General features: G+C 40.5%; 1 protein-coding gene across 2 annotated transcripts in view; it reads right to left on the bottom strand.

Annotated features, from left to right (window-relative positions):
• LOC126417847 (chromatin assembly factor 1 subunit B) overlaps positions 1–12,751 on the bottom strand; it is a 42,595-nt gene extending 29,844 nt beyond the window's left edge. The window contains exons 1-3 of one of the 2 annotated variants that reach the window (XM_050085149.1): positions 12,577–12,751; positions 12,324–12,460; positions 5,197–5,329 (exon numbers count right to left, since the gene is read on the bottom strand). In XM_050085149.1, coding sequence (XP_049941106.1) covers positions 5,197–5,329; positions 12,324–12,460; positions 12,577–12,580 — 274 coding nt within the window. In that variant the 5' untranslated portion in view covers positions 12,581–12,751. Of the gene's footprint in view, positions 1–5,196; positions 5,330–12,323; positions 12,461–12,539 lie in introns of both variants that reach the window. The other variant, XM_050085150.1, reaches the window with a different exon arrangement.
• Between the last annotated feature and the right edge of the window lie 5,798 nt (positions 12,752–18,549).

Raw genomic sequence — 18,549 nt, 5'->3', positions numbered from 1 at the left:
CTAGCCCCAAGTCACACATTAGCAATACATATTTTTGGAATTCCTGACTGAAATACAAAAAATAGGAAGAGTAACATGGAGGACCATTTACCATACTACACACACACACACACACACACACACACACACACACACACACACACACTTACTTTTGTGGTGATACTGATTGTACAGGGACAGGGGTGGAGCAGGAGGAGGAAGTGACTGGTAGTAGCTAAGAGTGTGGAAGATATGTGGGGACGTGGGGAAAAGGGGGGGAGAGGGAAGGGGGGGGGGGGGACTGGTTAAGGAAGTATGAGCAGGCAGGAGAAGGAAAGACCAATAATCACAGAATCAGTGACAAAAAGTAGATCAGTTCAATTAACAACCACACAGCATGAAGGATGGTTGGGGGTGGCATAGTGAAAGAGTAGGCATAGTTTGAAAATGGCCATTCAGGCAGGTAAACGTATGTCAGCTGTCAGCCCCATGTGGTAACTATTGATAGTGGTTTGACTATTGAGAGTCTGCCTAAACTGCTGTGAAGCTCAGTGTTATCATTTTTTACTCAGTCTGTTTTCTCTCACCATTGTAATCATTAGTGAATTATGACTTTAATAACTGTATCGTAATAAATACATTTTGTTACATACAGTGGTTGTGTATCATTATATGTACCAAATACAGAGCCTCGCTCCCACATTGGCGACCTTGATTTTTTTTTTTTTTTGCCCTTGAAATATGTGTTGTGCATTACTAGTTTTGCGCCAAGACCTGTAAACAATTGATCGCTTACCATGCAGTGACTGACTACATGTTCTCCGCCCTACAGTGAACTTTGACTCAAGTGCAAACTCTGCCCTCATTGTACTTCCCAGATTCGTGTGCGCACGTACATTCACTTCATAGTGGAGTTCCAGCACCTGACCTCGCCTGGCTGACGATGCCATGGTGGGAATCACATGTACTCATGGCACTATGTTCTGAACTACACGTATTTCCAGGCTCATTCGGCCTATACGGAACATGTCCCACATGATCTGAAGCACGAAGCCACATCAGGCTGCCCCACCGCCGCCTACGTCTTCACTGCCTCAGCAGCCTGCGACTTTTGTTTATCCACAAGCAATGTAATGTTCCATGTGCTTGTCTGAATCGTTTCCTGCAAACTTTCCAAAACACGGCCCAGCAACCACGGTTACACCATCTGTGCCGGTCAGGTTACCATTCGCACCAGCTGCGCCATGTGTGATGTGTGGCCAGTGCCCGTCTGTCCGCCCTCACAAAGACCTCTGGTGATGCAACGCATCTTCTGCCTACATCATCTGCTCTTCTGCACAACAATCCAGCCACAAATGGTGTCCCACCTCAACTACCTACTTTTTCACCATCTAGGTCATGCCCTACCCTGTTCCATTGAAGCACATTCCTGCAGGCATATTCCCCAAAGTTCCACAACATGGTTGCCTTGTGGGCAACATTTTTTACATGGGATAATAAACACTAACACTAGTTTCACACGTCTTATCAGCCATCTCCACAATCATACAGACCTTATCAGTGAATCGCTTCTCAAACTGACAACAAAATGTAAATATGTCACCATGAAGTCTCATCATTGAGCACCTGTTGCGCCCCTGTTGGAGGCAACACATCACATCATCCATGAGGTATAACTTCAAGACAGAACAACTTCACAGTTGTGGAGGCACCTTCAAGTGTAAGGTGGTTCAGGGGATGTGCTTGATGTCACCTTGTGGACACCAAACTTCCCCTGACCTGCAGCTTCAGTTACTTTCGCACTCCGCCGACACACAGGCATCTGAACTTCAGTTGGCAGATCAGGTGTGTAGTGTCATATGCCACCGACAGCTTCTTCCTATAGCTGGCTCACTGCCTATTGTTAAGGTTGGTAAGAATGCTCCTGCTTCTTGTCCACCATCTCTGCACCTGGCTGGTAGACGTTGCAAACGAGTTGCTGCAACTCAACAAGCTACCTCTATGCCACCTGGTGGACAGCCGCTGACACTTTCTGTTCCTTCCTCTGTTGCCGCCCCCCCCCCCCCCTACCGCCTCATGGCTGACCTGAAAATGCTGTTTGTCAGATGGATCAACTACATCACAACCCATATCTCGGCCCCCCCCCCCCCTGCACCTTCCCAAAACTCAACTCAACACACAGGCCAAATTAAGTGCAACAGCTCGCAGCAATGCTAAAGGTCGCATTAACTCACATCAGTTATCTAACATGGCAACTCCTCCAATTAGCAGACACTATGTGTCTGACTCCACCAGTGTCTGACTCCACCAGCAAGCTAATGTTACTGGTTGACACTGAGGCTGATGCCAGTGTACTTTCCCCCTCCTGCACTCCTTTGAGTCTTCTCCCTATGGTGCTAGTTCTTCACACTACCAACAGCTCTGACATCACTGTCCATGATGGCTCTGACCTCCAGCTCCAGCTTACACCTGAGCTACAATTCCCTTGGACCTTCCATGCAGCAGATGTGGATGGCTTGGTCCTCGGGTTCAATTTCCTTAAGGATTGCAGTCTCTCTCCCAAAACGCATTTGGCCGCCGTACCCCACCACACAACCAGGACATGCAGTCCAAATTGCCTACCCCTTTGCCCCTCCTCCAACCCCTTCACCTCCAGTTCAGTGTGACCCGTTTTTTCAACCCCTTCACCTCCAGTTCAGTGTGACCCGCTTTTTCACAATACCTCCGAGTACTCCCACTTGACACCAAACTTTGTCAACTAGCTGACATTGCAACTCAGCACTCTAACAACAATATCCTGCATCAGCTGATTATCAATGCATCAGCCAGCCTGGTGTGTGCTCTTCGCATGGTCGATGACCTCAGCACTTCACATCACAGGTTCTGCCTTCATCAGGGGGCTAATACGGTTGCCACCAATTACATGTCTCTTGTGCACACCGTTCTTCTCTCTTGGCCTTGGATGGACAAACGTGCCTGCAGACCGGTTTCCCAGACATTCAAAATCTGCAACAAGAAACTAAATTTACACTCATAGTGAAATCCCACTGTCTTCCTGGCTCTTCACGTCCACTGCTGTGTGATACCCGTATGGGTACTCTCCATCCCCCGGTTCCAGCCTCCCACCGACATGTAGTTTTTTAGGCCATTCATGTCCAGGCACACCCAGAAGTAAGGCTACCATACGTCTTGTAACAGAACATTTCATCTGGCCTGCAGTAAAAAAGAGTCACACCTGGACATGCATGTGCTTACGTTGCCAGTGAAGCTAGGTTGGTTGTCATGTTCAACTGGATTTAGGACAATTCGAAATAAGGAAAGGATGGTTCCGTCACATTCACCTCGACCTCGTGGGTCATCTTCCCGCATCCGAAGATTTTAGGTATATACTATCAGGCACTCATCACGCCAGCAGAAGGGTGGAGGCTGTTCCCCTCTCAGACATATCTGCCAATTTGGTTGCAAAGGCCTTTGTCACTACGCGGCTCTCCCACTTTGGTTGCTTCTTTTTTTATCTTGACTGACTAATGGAAACTATTCAAGTCCCATCTCTTTACCAGGTTAAGTGCCCCGTGTGGTGTCAACAAATTCCATATGACTGCATACCACTCCTAGAGCTATGGACTGGTTGAGTGTTGGCACCACACAAAGTGGCTCTCATGTGTCACTCTCAGGCTCGTGTCAGAGGCCCTTCTGTAGGTGTTACTCGACATCCGCATAGCCTTTAAAGATAACTTATACCCTTCCTTAGCTGATATATGGTGAGGCTCTGATACTCTCTGCCAAGTTTGTCGAAGACTTCAAGCTTCCCTCCCCTACAAAGTTCCCCGCAATAGGTGAGTGCGTCCATTCGCACATTGCCAACAACCGCACTCCGCCTCTACATGTTCACACTGTTCCTTGTGTGTTCGTACACAAAGATCTAGAACACAGTGATTATGTTATGCTCCGAGATGACACGATGGGGTAGCATTACAAAATCCTTACTCCAACCAGCAAAGGATGCTTCAGCACCAAGTAAGACAAGACATTTGCCTCAATGGGAAACAACAGATTCTGTCGCTCAACCAAGTTAAACCCGTTTTGACCCTTGACGAGGAACCTTCGACATTATCTAATTCTGAGATATCACCCACGGGCTTCCTCCACATTTACTGATCAAATGTCTTCAGAGTTCACCTGCTCCTGCGCATCCACTGACATCAGTGCCCTGTGTAATGAGTCCCTGCCAGACAATGTGTCCTCTCCCTGTGTGACCTCCAATACCATAGTCACCTAACTCTTCTCCCAGTGTTGCCCTCTTCACAGTGGACATCTCTCATTTTGCAAGGAGGATTTCTCTTTCCAACTCTGAGGTGCAACCCTCTCTGTTCTCCATGCTCCTCCACCTATGCCCGATGATTCAGCAACTGCCCACACCACTTTCCATTCCTTTCAGCTTCTGGATGACACTGACGAAGACAACATTGCAGCTTCCATCAACAACATTAACCTCTCTATCACCGACCCCCTCATTGTACACCCTCCCTCTCTGGCACGGGACCCAACAATCTCTCTCTGGGCTGATGCTTGCATTGTCCTCATTGGCCACTGGACTATGTGATCTCCAGGATATGCGACTTCATACCACCTCAAGCCTCCAGTCGTGTCTCCCTCATGGGCCTGCCACGACACAACCTAACCTATCTACCACAGCAACTGTTGCAAAGCTCAGTGATCTCATCTTTGATTCAGTCTGTTTTCTCTCGTCACTGATCATTAGCAAATTACGACTGTCTCAGTGTGTCATAATAAATACATCTCATTATATAAAGTGGTGACGTATCAGTAATATTCACCAAGTAGGGCCCAGTTCTCAAATCCACAAAGAATACTGCACAGTAATTGCAGTATCACTTGACCCTGCTTTCATACGTGACTACCTTTGATCGTATGGGACATGTCTCTGAGTGGACTGTCGTGCCAGATGGATGGATGGTCAATACGTGAATGTTTTTGAATCTGTAGTAGCCTACATCTTATTTTAAATGTCAAGAGTGTCTGCTCCATCCATTTATTCTCTAAAATGGGTAGAACAAGTAACACTTAAGCAGTTACGATTACTATGGTAGAAAATGAATATTAAAAGTGAAGAATTCTCTGATGACAACAGAGTCTAGCATTGCACACAAAGGACACTTCTTGGTAGCAGCTATATTTTAGCAGGAGGGAACTTACCGTCATCTCCAGATGCGAGAAGTTCACCTGTTGGTGAAAATCTGACAACATTTACCGCTCTCTGGTGCCGTTGTAAGTCAGATGCAAACTCTATCTCAGCTAATCCAGATTCCTTCTTGTGTATGTACCAAATCTATGTATACAAAATCAAAAAAATGTATGTAAGATGCTAAAATAGTTTGGGATCAATAAACTAGAGAAAAAGACAATCAAAGATATTTACGGTGACTGAATATTTATGATGTTTGCAACCTTTCCAAAAACATCAATTATTATGCATGAAATTAAGCTTGAATACTAACTAATTAATGAGTCATTAAGATAAAATATTAAGTAACTCCAGTATGAATTTAAAGCTACAACCAAAGTTGTTTGTTTAATTTCAAACCAGAAAAATTTAAATCATTATTGCTTCTACAAGGTAAATTACATTAACGGAAAAAACTACTTAAAGTTCTCAGCTGCAGCTTGTAAGCTGAACTGTAACTAAGCATTACTGTTTAAAGAGGAAACTAAGGACACATTTTCACCAATTAGAATCAGGAAAGATGCCAATAAGAACCTGAAACTACTTATTAGGCACATGATTTTAACGGTGTGCAAACTGCAGAGCATAGGCACCAAAAGAAATATAATTAATGAATGTGTTTCTTTGGATGTTCAGCTTATAAAAACTGTCAGTATTGTAAGGTGCTTAAAAATGTTATTAGGAAGGCAAAGAGTACATGGCACACAAATAGAACAGCGAATTCACAGGATAAAATTAAAACCATATGGTCAGTTGTGAAGGAAGTGTCTGGTCAGCAGCACAAGGTTGACGATATAAAGTCAGTTCGTAGAAATATATTTCTGTTACTGATAAATCAGATATATGTACAATATTTAAGAATAATTTTCTGAGCATTGCTGGTGAATTAAATAAAAATTTAGTTTCTACAGGGAATCATATAACTCTCCTGGCAAATGCCTTTCCGAGACTGGTGTCCGAAATACTCCTCTGTGATACTGACAATGGGAGGATTGAATCAATAATTAAATCATTTAAGACTGAGGACTCATGAATATGAAGGAGTGCCTAGCAAAACATTAAAGTACCGTGCTGCACATGTTAGCCCTGTATTTAGCCATATTTGAAATTTTTCCTTTAGGAATAGTCAGTTTCCTGAATGATTAAAGTACTCTGTAGTAAAGCCACTTTATAAAATGGGAGAAAGGGATAATGTAGATAATTTTAGACACATTTCTATGCCATCAGTGTTTGCTAAAGTTATTGAAAAGGCTGTATATGAGTAAGGATAATAGATCAGTTTATATCACATGATTTGCTATCAAATGTACAGTTTGGCTTCAGAAGTCATTCAACAACTGAAAATGCTACATTCTCTTTTCTCTGTGACATACTGGATGGGTTAAACAAAAGGTTTCAAATGCTAGGCATATTTTTTGATTTAACTAAGGTGTTTCATTGTGTTGATTGCAAAATATTGCTCCAGAAGTTGGACCATTACGGAATATGGGGAGTAGCTCACAATTTGTTCACCTCTTACTTTAGCAACAGACAGCAAAAGGTCATTATTCACAGTGTTGGGAATGACTGTAATGTGGGGTCTGAGTGAGGTACAGTCAAATGGAGGGTGCCCCAAGGAACTTGACATGTAAATAAAAATAAAACAAAATACGAGATTTACAACAACAACAAATCCACTCTGCAGTAGCCATAAAGAAACTACACCTCCAATTAGAATATCCCTGCTGAATTTAATAACAACAGCATATCAAAGTAACTGCTAGGCAATTCTCAGCAATACCTGCAACAGACACCATAATTCCCGATAACAAATGTCCCCAACTTTTGATAGTGCCATCATTCCTATGAAAGCGATGTTGTCCCAGCCAATTAGCACCAGACACCTGAAGCCTAGTGACTGTGTTCAGGCACCACAATACTTCAGTACTCAGCAATGAATGACTTACAAACACAGAAGTCTATGCACTATGGTTCAACACAGAGCATACAGAAATTTAACATACCAGTCTTCATTTATCTTTTACAGCTGTCAAGACACTTAAAATCTAGTTATGAACTTCAGTAATAAACATTTGTTCTATTCACAACACTTAACAGTGGAAAGCAACCTTTAAAACAGTGTATTAAGACCACAAAAGCACCTCAAGTGAAACTATAAGCAGAAAACTAAGAATAGTACAGTAATCACAGGATAAAATCATTACCATATGCAAATAAAAAAACTGCCATTTTAACTTCGGGCAAGTAATGAACAGAATACTAATCACGGAAATACACAACATGCCAAAACAAATTGTCTGCTTTCACCCAAAAATGCCATCAAAATAGTTCACATTAAGTGTTTCTTTAAGATATGTCCACACGATGCCTTTTTCCTTCTATGCAATTGCAGATACATAGTAATAAAAGGGCATGCACAAACATTTTGTGGAAAAGAGAAATGTACACATGGGCGTTCTGGAAATACAGAAGCGTCCGATCCCACCCGTCTGCTTTGACCCATGACGTCACAAATATGGCGGAAACAAAAACAAACACACACACTTTCCACAAGAAGCCTAATGACATTAACGGGACAAGCGCGGGAAATGGGGTGTTTTGGGTGGGGGGCAAACTAAATATAAACAAATTTAGACGCCTTGCGTAGCTACAACGTGTAAGTGAAGACAGCCATGCATGAATACCCACCCACCTCCCTAGGGGTCGTAACCCCTGCAACCCATAGAAGATAAAGATGCTTCAGTAGCTGATTAGTGTCTTTTGTCTTTTTAAAAAAAAAATCTCACGGGATAGAACGAACAGATCAGAAAGATAAATATAATAAACTAAAACAGAAACTCGAGGAAACAGATAATTAAAATAAGTAATAAGTGTTAAAAAAAAAAAAAAAAATTCCTCACGAGATAGAACGAACAGAGCAGAAAAGTAAATAAAATAAGATAAAACAGAACTGGAGACAGCCACACTCAAACCAAACTCCGCGCCGTCATGACGTCACACACGACAACACCCTTACGTCACAGGTCAAAGTCGACGCGTGGGATCGGACGCTTCTGTCGACCCGGCGTTCTCGTGGTCACATGTTGCCTCATTGGGCAAGCAGTCTGCTGTGAAGCCCCTTCTTAGATTGGGAGGCTGTACTGCATTTATCACGATGAAAATTTTACAAAAACAATGCACAAGAGACTGCAGGTAAAATAGTATCTGAACAACAGAGATTCAAGAAATACGAAGTGACAACAATACTTTGTAATTGCGTAGACTTCTGCAGCCAGAATCAGTCAGTCAACGTAAAAGTTTTCTGGGTATGGTACTGTTTTATAATGTACAAAACTACTGCTGCTGGGTCAGAAGAAGGCCGCTGCCACAGTGGGCGAAACATTGGTATTTCTCCAGAGCAGTAGTTCTATACATTATGACATGGTACCATACCCAGAAAACTTTTATATCAACAATACTTTGTTTGCAAATTTCAGGGACTCACAGCAAGGTTTTAGATTTTCTGTTCAGTTCATAAATTTTTATTCAAATGAGTGTTGGAAGTGGCATTCCAAATGGCTTTTCTTTGTGTGCAATCATCTATAAATTTAAGCATGCTTCCTTGGGTGTCAACAGACACTATTGCACATAAACCACTTCCCAGCCTAACCTGAACACACTAATCAACTAAACACATGAGCCCCAGCTGCCTGTTGTCTGCGTAAAAGCACAAAGATTCCCACCAAAGGAAGTAATGCACATACTTAATTTCCAAGAACTACGCAAGCACAAATGTGCATGTGTGCTTGCACTATTCAAAATTTATGCACATGCGCAAATTTGAAAAGAAACACAGCGTGGTATGGTCGCATCTTTAGCAGAAAAAGGAAGTGTGCACTATACTGCAATGAAAATTTTTGGTTACTTACTCAGTGACACTAAATGCCTTACAAAGAGCAAAGACAAATTTGAAAACAAAGTGAAAAAGTTTCCCCCTTGATAGCTCCAATTCCATAGAAGAATTTCTATTGCTGTAATGTACAAATGGGGGTGTGTAGGAATTATTAACTCACATCCATAATTTTTTTAAAGAAAAAAAGAAACAGTTATGTGAATATAAAATGAATCATTCCGCATCATTACAAGCCATCACACAAATTATCTATGGAAGATGAAGCCACTTTCATCTAGAGTGAGATTTTGGCTTCACCAAGACAACAAATTGTCACTCACAACAAAACATACACCCCAAGTTTCACTACAGGACATATCAGCGTGTTGCTTACAATGTTCAAAACATGTCTGTTCTATCTCTATTTGCACATTCACATCACACACAGATCATTATGCCACAGTTTAATACCAAAACCTTGTAGGCCTATTGTTAGATTCAGCCTATCTAGATTATTCACTGGTAAATTCCATTCAGTGGAAGCAAAGCAAAGGACAGATACCAGTATGACAGCAGCAACCACCAATCTCCAAACTAAAAATATCAAAAATGCAATATCTATCTTGGTGGGCATACACTGTAAGAGACTCCAAAGGCTGAAAATAATAGGGCTTGAGCACTTTTAATTCTCTACTAATAAATAATTTCAAAAACCATCAAAGCAAAATGAAAATTTGAATAAACAGAAGCCTATCAGGCCGAGTGACAGCACAGATGACCATCTAACACATCAAAGACAATCTGAACAATGATAAATTCAACTAAAAGTACTAAGGGAGAGGGGGGTAATAAACAGACCGCCATGCTAAATTACATGTCATTTAAAATAAATATGAGTAGTTGAACTGATGAAAGTCCAAAGAAAACGTCAATTGCATGGGACATTATTAAAGATACATTAGTCAGTGAACACTGTTCTACAACCACATACATACTCCAAAAGCCACCGTATGATGCTTGGCAGAGGGTATCTTTAACCATTTTTTACCATTACCTTTCCTGTCCCACTTGCAACTGGAGTAAGTCTATATGTCTTCATATGAAACCAAATTTCTCCTACCTTGTCTTCCTGGTCCTCAATTTTTTGTTGGCAGCAACTGAATCATTCGGCAGTTAACCACAAATGCCTGTTCACTATATTTTCTCAACGACGTTTCATGAGGGAGGGGGTCAATGACTTCCTTCCAGGGTTTCCCTTTTGATTTCACAAAGCACCTCTCTAATCTTTGTGTGTTCATCCAACCTGCCATTAACCAGCAAGTCTGAAATACTTAAGAATATCTTACTTTGGGTTGACAGAAGCGTCCGATCCAACGCGTCGGCTTTGACCCGTGACGTAAGGGTGTTGTCGTGTGTGACGTCATGACGGCGCATTATTTTATTTACTTTTCTGATCTGTTCGTTCTATCTCGTGAGGGTTTTTTTTTTTTAAAAAATTTAAAAACACTTATTACTTATTTTAATTATCTGTTTCCTCGAATTTCTGTTTTAGTTTATTATATTTATCTTTCTGATCTGTTCGTTCTATCCCGTGAGATTTTTTTTTTTTTTTTTAAAGACAAAAAACACTAATCAGCTACTGAAGCATCTTTATCTTCTATGGGTTGCAGGGGTTACGACCCCAAGGGAGGTGGGTGGGTATTCATGCATGGCTGTCTTCACTTACACGTTGTAGCTACGCAAGGCGTCTAAATTTGTTTATATTTAGTTTGCCCCCCACCCAAAACACCCCATTTCCCGCGCTTGTCCCGTTAGTGTCATTAGGCTTCTTGTGGAAAGTGTGTGTGTTTGTTTTTGTTTCCGCCATATTTGTGACGTCATGGGTCAAAGCAGACGGGTGGGATCGGACGCTTCCGTATTTCCCTTACTTTAATCTGACCAAGAGAGAATCCGAAACACTATCAGTAGCCTATCCAAGAATGAGCCACAGCATTGTTCTATACAAGATATCCATTATATACGAGCTACATTGTGTGTTAGCTTCATGACCCATGGATCATGTTCACATTAAATATCGCAATACAGGATACATCAAGTGAACAGATGATTGCAGACAATAAAATATATTTATTTGGCTATATGCTAGCCATTTGAAGGTTTGTAACTGATACTTAAATTATATTCAAGAATTCATTTATGGTACAGGAGGGGATTTTAAAGAGAGAAAACCTTAAATTTGTAAACACTTCTACTGCGTCAGTTTTACGACTGTATATTTCGCTCCCTTCTGTGCCAAGATTTAATATGTGCTAGAGGAAGTGAATGTCAGTTTCTCTCCTTAGCATTTTATTTGTGTGACTTAACATCCTATTGTTACCAAGGCCATCAGAGACCAGGCACACACTGTGATTGGGCAATGATGAGAAAAGAAACTTGCCAGGTCCTTTTTCAAGAACACATCCCAGAAGTCATCTAATTTGATTTAAGTAAACCACAGAAAACCTATATCAACATGGCAGGAATCCCATTCTCCCAACAGTGTAGTCAGAGTCATAACTGCTGCACCATTTCCCTTAACATCATTAAGCTCCATTTCTTAAGCAGCAAAGAGATTGCAAAATATTTGAACTGCGCCTTCATTAATCAGATATGTACATCATTCAAATAGAAAATGTACACATATAGTACAGGTATTATTCTGTTCCACAACACATCTTGCCACAGCTACATGACTCCCACACTGCTGCAGACAATTAATATATGTACCATCTGATGATCAATCGCTACACGGTTCGAAACCACTAATGGAACAATAATAATAATAATAATAATAAGCCCAATACATATAGCGGCACAAACACAGAGACAAAAACAAAATTCGCGGGTCTTATTTTTGTTCCCAAATTTCAAAGTTATTCAACGAGATCTCTTGTTTTCTCCTACAACTTCCATCACGAGGGTGGAAGGAAGGGCTGCTTCGGGCATTTTACTATTCACCTTAATAATTATACAAATTTTAACTGACACGTACAGAACTTCAAACTGTTTTTATTAAGAAAACTGTGTTCTCAGGCACCAGACAATACAAAAAAGACTGCTAACAACTACGCCACGACACGATTAAAAAAATGTCGGCACAAAATGACATGATTAAATAATCGTGGCTTTGATATCGTACGAAAGAACTCTGAAACAAAGAATGCCAGGTCTATCATAAAATTTACTAACCACAACATGCGAATCCGTGCCGCCGGAGGCAAGCCTGTAAGGTCCCTCGTCGTTGTTACGTCCTGGCTGAATATCAATACTAAGAACTGGATCTCTATTATGCCACGATATTTCGGGGATTGTACACTTCATTCTGCCTGTAAACAAAGTTGAGGGTGACAGCAAGTGCTCCCAAAATACGAACTGGGACGTAAAGCCCACCGGAATTACACTCACATAAAACAATCTGATCACTAGAAGTTATTGTACATACACATAAGTACAAAATTATATTACACTAATGACATTTCGCGAGACACATGACATACAATGAACGCGACATTCACCCCTTGCGTCTTTTTTCGCGCTAAAACTCAACCAGAGATGTTTACGCGAAAACTACCAACTTCATTGCATTCCAACAAATATAGGGTAAAGTACCCATTTTAGCGATGCAACACTGCCAGTGTAAATTCACAGTTGCAAAGTGCCTATTTTCTCTGAATAAAAACATAATCTATATCATGTACGGAATTTAATCACTGCAGTCACCGACTCAAACTGGACGTCAACGGAACGGAACGGAATGGAGGGACAGTCGAAATCACCATCGAATGATGACGGAACACAAACACAACGTCGCTTCGCACATAGCCTAGTTTTTTGGTATTATGTGCAGCCTTCTACCGAACGGTAGAAGTGCGATTATGGGATGCTGTTGCGTAGTATGCCGTATTGTGCTAATTATCTTGTGGATGTCTTTGTGCAGGTGAACTATATCTTACTAGCACAGTCTAACGTACTAGTGTACCTGATATTTTTACATCTTTGACGCTTCCGACTGACACACGATCTTTCACTACATCTTTCCATATACATAAATGATTTGCCAGACAGGATGGGAAACAATCTGCAGTTGTTTGCTGATGATGCTGTGGTGTACATTAAGGTGTCAAAGTAGAGTGACTGAAGGAAGATACAAGACAACATAGACAAAATTTCCAGTTGGTGTGATGAATGGCAGCTAGCCCTAAATGTGGAAAAATTTAAGTTAATTTGGATGAGTAGGAAGATCAAATCTGTAATTTTCGGATACGGTATTACTAGTGTCCTGCTTGACACAGTCAAGTCATTTAAATATCTGGGCATAACGTTGCAAAGTGATTTGAGGTCGAACGAGAGTGTGAGAACTGTGGTAGGGAAGTCGAATGGTCGACTTCAGTTTATTGGGTGAATTTTAGGAAAAAGTGGTTCACCTGTAAAGGAGACCACATATAGAATGCTGGTGAGACCTATTCTTGAGTACTGCTCGAGTGTTTGGGATACTTACCAGGGCCGGTCGGTGTGGCCATGCGGTTCTACGCGCTTCAGTGTGGAACCGCGTGATCGCTACGGTCGCAGGTTCGAATCCTGCCTCGGGCATGGATGTGTGTGATGTCATTAGGTTAGTTAGGTTTAAGTAGTTCTAAGTTCTAGGGGACTGATGACCACAGATGTTAAGTCCCATAGTGCTCAGAGGCATTTGCACCATTTGAACTTACCAGATCGAATTAGAGGCAGACATCGAAGCAGGTCTGAGGCAGGCTGTTAGATTTGTTACTGGTAGGTTCGAACAACTTTTAGGTGTTACGGAGACGCTTCAGGAATTCTACTGCCATCAACATACATTACACGTAAGGACCACGAAGGTAAGATACGGGAAACTAAGGCTCATATGGAGGCATACAGATAGTCTTTTATCCCTCGCTCTGTGTGTGACTGGTACAGGAGGGGAAATGACAAGTAGCTGTACAGGGCACCATCCGCCATGCACTGTATGGCGGCTTGAGGAGCGAAGTATCTATGTAGATGTAGATATATATGTACATGTCAGTGCTTCTAGTTATATGACGAATACATTCAATATATCTGCTTCTGCTGTCTCCAGCTGTTTTCAATAGTTGGGCAGTGGGTCGTTTAGTTATTAAACTGGACACGAGATGTTTTCCACTTGTTTATTTCCAGCAGCCATGTCATCTCTTCAGTACTGCTGTATTACAGTCACTGCTTACAAAAACACAGTTCATTGTGCAACATTACCAAGCGTCAAAGCATAATAGGCCATTAACTTCCACAAATGGTATCTCTTTCTGACAGACTGACAAAGCACTTTCCCTTTCTTTGTACACAAAAGCAGCCCCTTTCCAATATGCAGGTAATGCCACATTTACTAGTCAGTTCAACAATATTGTTTTAATGACTTTGGTTCTTGGGATTACTTGGTTAGTTGTATTTGGTTTTTATGATAAAGCAGGTAACTGAAAGCAAAACAAGAATTGACGTTATTTGACATTAATTAAACTAGTCAAATTTGGTCATTAATCGAACTTTGAATCGAAATATAATACATGTGATTTAGAAATATAAATGCAGTTGTGCAAAAACGCCTTTAGTTTGCATGCATTTAAATAAAGTTATAACCCATTCCACTTTTCCTGTGATCATAAATACGAATATTGTATAGAAATTATTTTACAGAGCTATGGCAGTTTTTTAGCTTGTGATGGAATTGGTTTAATTATGATGTGGACTATATGTCCTTACAATGATAAAGTCATTAATGTTTGTTTGTATACCCGATTTGGTCTAAATTTCAAAATGTAGTCACAGTGTGAAGAAATGGTATAGTATCAATCTCTTTGTTAGTGGTAAAAAATGCATTCTAAGGGCTCATTTCATTATAGGCAACAATAACCAACTAGTAGTATGTAGTGTTATTTTGTTACTAGATGTTTCTGTTCGTCTTCATACTCTGTTGTAAGTCGAATGTCACCCAAGAAGCTGTTGGCAGTTGTCACTTGCTAATTGTTGCCATTTCTTGTTGCTTGAGGCAAAAGCAGTTCAAGTTATTCAACACTCGTTTGCCAGTAGTGTGTGTCATGCCTTTGTAAGCTGCTTATTTGATTCTTGCAAATGGGAATACAAGAAGAAAATGAAGAAGTCTAGATGGTGGATTATAGATCTCTGTGTTAAAAGTAGTGAAAATTCCAAAGACTTTTTTTGAAAAAACTTGTTTCAAATGATGGTTGTTTGTTGAAAAGTAGGAGCAGGCAGGATTCTGACTACCTAGTCGAAAAGTTGAAAAAGCAGACGCTAATTGCCATAATGTGATACCAATTCAAGTGCGAGTATTGTTGACTTTGAGATTCCTAGCTACTGGAGGTAGTTACGCTGCAGTTATGTACCCCTTCAGGATTTCTATCACAAGTGTTTGTGACATAACACCACAAGTGCGAGATATAGTAATGGAAAGTTTATAAAAAATGAATCTTTTTATAAATAACGTTTGTATGTTGATATAACTGAAGTAGAGATAATGACTAGCATAAAAGTTCTTTATTTATGTATTTGAGGAAATAGTACATATTACACCTTAATTGACAGGTCACCCTCGTTCTGTCTAACAGTCTTGTCAAAGAGGGAAGAGTAGCTGTCAGCAGTTCAGGACACTCTCTTGCCCTTGCGGTGGGAAACTGCCTCTAAAAGGTGAAACAATCAATAATGATCAATGGCATGATGATGCAGAAGGCAATGGAAACCACTGCATTAAAGACACATAATTTGTATATACAGAACATGTGGCCTGTAAATGGGAAAGTGTCATGATGATCTCTCCAATGGCAAAAGATGCCAGACTAGTCTGCCATTCGGATGTATGGGAGCAGACTGCTAAGGCAGAGATGGCCATGAGGAAAAGATCGAGTAATCAACGAATAAGGATAACGTTCTATGAGTAGGAGCGCTGAATGTTAGAAGTTTGAACGGGGTAGCGATGCTGGAAAATCTGAAAAAGGGAAACGTAAAGGCTCAATTTACATACAATGGGTGTCAGTGAAGCGAAATGGAAAGACGAGGATTTCTGGTCAGATGAGTGTAGGTTAATGTCAGCTTTCAAATGGCTTTAAGCACTATGGGACTTAACATCTAAGGTCATCAGTCCTCTAGACGTAGAACAACTTAAACCTAATTAACCTAAGGACATCACACACATCCATGCCCGAGGCAGGATTCGAACCTGCGACCATAGGAGGCGCGTGGTTCTGGACTGAAGGGCCTAGAACGGCTCGGCTACAGAGGCCGGCGGTAATGTCAGCAACACAGAAAATGGTATAACGGGAGTATGATTCATTGGAATGTGAGGTACTGCAAACCGTTTGGCAATAGCTCATCAGAATCGACAGCAAATCAACACTGACAACAATAGCTAAGGTGTACAAGACGATGTGACAAGGAGAAGATGACGATATACGCAAAGCATATGAAAATATTGTATGAATAATTCAGTATGTAAATGGAGACGAAAATATAGTAGTCATGGGCGCTGTAATGAGGTTTTAGGGGAAGAAGTCGAAGAAAGAGTTACAGAAGAATATGGGCTTGGTACTAGGAAAGAAAGAGCAGAATGACTGATTGAGTTCTGCAATAAATTTCAGCTGGTAATAGCGAATACTATGTCCAAGAATCACAAAAGGAGGAGGTATACTTGGAAAAGGCTGGAAGATACAGGAAGATTTTAGTTAAATTACGTCATAATCAGGCAGAGATTCTGGAATCAGATATTGGATTGTAAGGTGTACCCAGAAGGATATACAGACTCAAATAACAATTTAGTAATTATGATGATAAGGCTGTAGTTTAAGAGACTAGCAAGGAAGAATCAATGTGAAAAGAAGTGGGGTATAGAAATGCTTGGAAAGGGACAGATATACTTGAAGTTCTCTGAAGCTGTAGATACTGTGATAATGAATATTTCATTATGACGTTCGGTTGGAGAGGAATGGGGTCTCTAGGAAGAGCAGTCAGAGAATTTGGAAAGTAAACATAGGTAACTCTGAGGAAAATATGGTAACAGAAGAAATATTTCATCTGACGGACGAAAGTACAAAAAATGTTAGGAGAAATTTAGGAATAGAGAAATACAAGTCATGTAGGATCTAGATGAATAAAAAGTGCAGGGCGACTAAGTAGGTTGCATGGGTGCATGAAAAATTTGAAGAAGTCGAAAAAGAAATGATTGTCGCAAGGACTAAGTGTGCAGGAAAATTAAAACAACCATCAGTGAAATTAAAAGCAAGGGCGGTAAAATTATGAGTCCAATAGGAATTCCACTGTTAAATGCAGAAGACAGATCGGATAGTTTGAAAAAGTACACTGAAGGCCTCTATGAGGAGGAAGATTTGTCTGACGTGATAGAAGACGAAACAAGACTAGATTTAGAGGAGATAGGGGATCCAATGATAGACTCAGAATCCAAAAGAACTTCAGAAGACGTAAGATCAAATAAAGCAGGAAGGATAGATAACATTCCATAGGAATTTCTGAAATCAATGGCAGAAGTGTTCAACAAAACGAATATTCACGTTTGTGTGTAGAATGTATGAGACTGACAGTATACCATCAGACTTTCGGAAAACCATCAACCACACAATTCTGTAGACTGTAAGAGCCGACAAGTGCAACGATTATCACACGTTCAGTTAACTGCTCATGCATCAAAGTTGCTGGCAAGAATAATATACAGAAGAATGGAAAAGAAAATTTTGGCTGTGTTAGAAAACAATCAGTTTGGCTTTGGGAAAGATAAAGGTGCCAGATAGGCAGTTCTGATACTGCAGCTGGTAATAGAAACAAGACTGAAGTAAAATCTATAAAAAAAACCTTCATAGGATTTGTCGATCAGAAAAAAGCATCCTACAGTGTAAAATGGTGCAAGACATTCGAAATTCTGAGAAAAACAGGGATAACTATAAAGAAATATGGGTAATGTATAATATGTACAAGAACCAAGAGGGAACAGTAAGAGTTGGAAACCAAGAACGACGTTCTCAGGTTAAAAAGGATGTGAGGCAGGGGTGTAGTCTTTCGCTCCTAGAAATGACAAATGACACAACTAAAAGAAATGTTCAAGGATAGGATTAAAATTCAAAGTGAAAGGATGTCAGTGATAAGATTCGCTGATGATATTGATATCCTCAGTGAAAGTGAAGAAGAATTAAAGGATGTTGTAATGCTGTTGTAAATATAATACTGCCATTAATCTGCATATTTTAAAATTTTTTTGTTCGGTAATAATTTGGAAAATTAAGCAAATACTATAATGAGAGTAAGCTTTTGTTAAGTGTAGATTATCTGTTTAAAATAACCTCTTTGACATAGGTGGAATAAATGTATTAAAACATATTTTGTAAATAATTATGTAATATTTCAA

Source organism: Schistocerca serialis, chromosome 1 (assembly GCF_023864345.2).
Source record: "Schistocerca serialis cubense isolate TAMUIC-IGC-003099 chromosome 1, iqSchSeri2.2, whole genome shotgun sequence".
Lineage (NCBI taxonomy): Eukaryota > Metazoa > Arthropoda > Insecta > Orthoptera > Acrididae > Schistocerca > Schistocerca serialis.
Note: the sequence above shows the minus strand (reverse complement) of the source record. Positions and strands in the feature narration are given on the sequence as shown.